Here is a 4,278-nt window from a genome sequence, read left to right on the forward strand (position 1 = left end):
ATATATATATATATATATATATATACATGACTAATAGTAATAAACTTTTATGAAAATAGGGTGATCCCGTGACCACACTGTATCATGCATGACATGACAATCTCTTACAACTTTTAAACTGGTCTTGTCCAAACATCTTTCAACATCTTAAAATAGTTACTATTTAATCACATGACTTGACAAATAATAATAAAAACATCTTAATGTGACTACATTTTCATTTATTAAAAAAATAAGAAAATGTGTTAATATTGTCACAGGTTTGTCTGTAATCAAATTGTCCAACATTTTACAAGAATTATTTTACTTTACTAGATTAATCACAAGATACCTTCTCTAATTTTCAAAGAGTAATGAAATTAAATAGATCATAGATAAATATGTGAATAAAAAGCTAGTGAGGAACATCGCCTGGCTTGTCTTTTGATTTCAAAGAGTTTGATTCAAGCTATGGCCTCAGTTGCTTCAGCTGATAATGTCACAAGTCATTGAGCTCTGCCACTTTACTGCCGATGTGCCTGATATCCTTCTGAAGCTTCTTCTTGTCAAGGCGGGATTTGATGTCACCTATCTGTCTCAGGGACTCAATGGCATCATGCACAGACAGGAACCCTGTTCAATAGAGGAGCAGACATCATGCATTTGAGTGAAAATGATTCTCTGAATGTTTAAAACTTTCTCTTTGGTGTTATAACAGTTACATTTTTATGTAGCCTGGTTTCAATTTCTTTCAATATGTTAACAAATGTGCTCTCTCAAATATTCCACTGGTCTCTGTTTGTAATCTCTGAACAAAAAAACATCTATGGCCTTAATTATCAGTTATGATGACATCACTTGTAGTTGAGAACATACTGGCTAAAATAGAATTTTTTTTCAATATTGCATGTACTCTAAGAAGTAATATCCAGTGACTGTGAGGTGGAAGGATAAATGTTCTTACTGTGATGGGATATTAAATCTCTCTCCTTCTCTTTATGACTCCCCGCCTGTCTTGCAATGAAAATGTATGACACTGATCAATTATGTATTGCTTTCTCTCTCATCTAATACCATCTTCTTCCGTCTTTTCATTCTATACCTAAAATAGAGCGATAGATGGATGGCACCCTCTAGGACTGAGTGCAGTGCCTAAGTGATGATTCAAAGAGCAGTTTACTCCTGCTCTTATTTACTGGAGAGAGGCTTTGCCTCCTTTCTATTTTGTCTACACTTTAATAAGCGCTGAAGACTGAGAGAGGTTGACAGGAGGTGGGAAAGGTTTGATATATTGTGCCACAGCTCCTGGGAAATGACTTCTAATGGCACAGCAGTGAGACAAGGATGGATGAATGTCAGCAGCAGCTTGATGCAGAGCAAAGTGGCCTGGGTGGCATGGCTTGTCCTACTGTATGACTTATTAGCTTTGAGGTAGCTACACAAAGCAGCTGCAACTCACATCTGTCTAATTTAACCTGGTAGAAATCCTGCTGTATTTGCATTTACAACCAGAAGTCGATTTTAGTCTGTTGCTTGTTATTTTTCTTCATCACAGAGAGAGAGAGAGAGAGAGCTGAGACTTGATTGACCGTGTCTTTAGAAATAGTTTTCGACCGGATGTAACTAAATTGTTTGCCATATTTGAAATCTCTACATTTCAGACAATTATGTTTAATATAACAGTTGTATATTAGTGAATATTAGTGGAGTAGTAATAACAAACAGTCTCTTGCTCTCTTTTCTGACTCTTTTGTGAACCGTTTCTGCATGTGTGTTTTTTTCCTTGACGTATATGGTACCTATGTGTATTATGTGTCTGTTTAGTCACTGATGACAGCATCACCCACCTTTGTGGTATTCCTGTTTGAGCAGTTGCAGCTCCTGATGAAGGCCGCTCTCCCCTGAGGTCATTCTTTTACTGAGTTTGGTTACAGAGCGTTTCAGCTGTTCAGCCTGACTGCGTTTGGCCTGCTCCTGCTGGGCTTCAACGTGCTCCACACGGACCTCCAGAGCACGTAGCCGAGCACCTAATCTTGACTCTGCCTCTAGCTGAACACAGAACTAAGATTTCAAATGTACAGCACTGCACGGCAGTTTTTTAATCCTTGCACTGTATATGTTAACAGTCCTGAACGTTTTCTTTTTCCGCTGTTACTTGTGACATTTGCGCTTTACAAGTTCAAAAACATATTACTTTGAATGTATAACTATACATGCAAAGACTTGGAGGACAGCACTGGCAAAAGGAGGATATTCTAAAGGCTGCCTGCCTTATACTTGCATGTTGTTATTGTGGACATCATTGCATAAACTGTGGATCACTGAAACCTACCATTTTGTCCTGCAGTTGTGTGCGGTTCTGCTGGCTGCTGTCCGCATGAGCCTGGGCTAAACTGTCAAACTGTTGTTGTGTCAACTTCCTTAGCCAATCGGTTTGCTTCTTGACTTCCTTCAGTTCACCTGACATCCTGCAAAGCCAGCAGGGATAGAAATAAGGGAATATAGTAGTCTTTACTTTGAAAATACATTCACAGATCAAGGTTATGAGGTTGCATATCACATTTTTTGTTTAAAACTAGACTCCGGAAATGCCATTAGTAAATTAGATAGGATTATAAATATCTTAAAAATTCATACAGGCTTGCAAATACCTAGAAACCTGAGCAATGCTTGCGGTAAATTTAGGCCCATTATATAAAGCTCCTACTTGGCACTACTTGGTGCTTGGCATTGACATAAGAATTTCTCTGTTTCCATTACCAATACTTCATTGGCACCTCTTTGCCAATGCTGTGTGTAAAACTGGCAATGGACTAAAAAGAGAATGCCAGTGATAAATGAATAACTGATATTTTGTCAGTTAATTTTAAAAGCAAGATGCTTTATGTTCAGACGTTTTCTCTTTGGTAATTAGAGGGAAGACTACCTCAGCAACAGCGCTACCTTTTTGGCAGAACACAGTTACTCTGTGGTGGAGTGTTGCTGCTATTTGTACTGAGACACACACAAACCTTCTTGTGCTGGAATGATGCTGCATGAACAGTTAAGAAACACTTGATGCTGATCTTATGGCCTCTTTGTAGCTCTGAACACTGTGTTTGTTTGTGGAAGCCAAAACAATCTTGTGGCCATTTATATAGCTGTGTGCAGGTCACAGAACTTACATACCCATTAGGTTTACAATGTTACAATGTCTCAGATGAAAGCTGCAATGTTAGACTGGTTGAGGGAAATAATGTGCGGGCTCTATTACCATAAATATGCAGTGTCTCATCAATGGGGTTTACATAAAAACATACTGGCACTTTAATTCAATTGCCCTTCTTTCCTCTACTCTCTCTGATACAGGGGATTCTTCCTAAATGAGAAAATCAATGAGGCAAATGCCAGGACTTGATGTGTGTCTGTATTTGGCCACAATACAAATCAGACTCCTGTTAAAAGGGAATTTTCCTCTTCAGGTCTGCTGCTACAGAGATACATCCTTTATAACTCCATGCTGGCTGGCTAATCTTGCTAATGTTGACAGATGTTCCGCCAGGTGTACACACCAGACAACAGAACAGCTGATTATGATGTGTTGGTTGAGTTTTCTGAACCGGCCTGTCTCCACGGAGGTTTATCATTTCCCTATTGAAAGAGGGTCAGAATGCTTCCATCTAGTTACTTACTAAACTTATTAAGCATATTTGATTATTTTTTCAATGGTCTTTTGCTCTGAGCAGTACTGTGAGTATAATCAAGTTTTGAAAATAGACATTTTGTAAATTAGATTTTAAACATAAAAAGACACAAAAGACAAAATGACAGATAAAAGGCAAAGAAATATAACAGAACTTAGACTGGTAAGACTTTTAAGTCTGCGAAATATGATAGAAAAAGCTGCCATACACGAAAAAACATATCAGGGTTACCTCTCATCGTGCACAACATTTTCTCAAGTTCAAGAAAAACAAAAAAAACAAAAATCTTTAAGCCAATGTGAAACTGAAGGAGGGTTTGGAGACATCCACTGTCAGAGAATTTGACTTCTGGCTAGTAAAGATGTGTAACTTAGAATTTCTGTCTGTGCCAAATTTAGTTCAAATGACTGGTCTGGGGTCCCAAAAATAGCAATTAAGAGGCACGGTTGAAAATCTGTTCCTGTTATAATTGAAATTGTGTTGAATAACCAGACCAGAAAATGCGTAAGCGTGGACAATGAAACAAACATGTGGCAATGTAGGTTCAGACATCCATCACACGTATCCTCTACTTCCGGAAAAATAATAGACAGTTGACAGTCTGTCTTGCTCTCTG

At 38.1% G+C, this 4,278-nt stretch overlaps 1 protein-coding gene across 1 annotated transcript in view; it reads right to left on the reverse strand.

Annotated features, from left to right (window-relative positions):
• Positions 1-200: 200 nt before the first annotated feature.
• fam81b (family with sequence similarity 81 member B) overlaps positions 201-4,278 on the reverse strand; it is an 11,439-nt gene continuing 7,361 nt past the window's right edge. Inside the window, exons 6-8 of the mRNA XM_032516698.1 lie at positions 2,312-2,447; positions 1,827-2,028; positions 201-612 (exon numbers count right to left, since the gene is read on the reverse strand). Of these exons, the coding sequence (XP_032372589.1) occupies positions 479-612; positions 1,827-2,028; positions 2,312-2,447 (472 nt within the window). The 3' untranslated portion in view covers positions 201-478. The remainder of the gene's footprint in view (positions 613-1,826; positions 2,029-2,311; positions 2,448-4,278) is intronic.

The sequence above is a fragment of the Etheostoma spectabile genome, chromosome 5, assembly GCF_008692095.1.
Source record: "Etheostoma spectabile isolate EspeVRDwgs_2016 chromosome 5, UIUC_Espe_1.0, whole genome shotgun sequence".
NCBI lineage: Eukaryota > Metazoa > Chordata > Actinopteri > Perciformes > Percidae > Etheostoma > Etheostoma spectabile.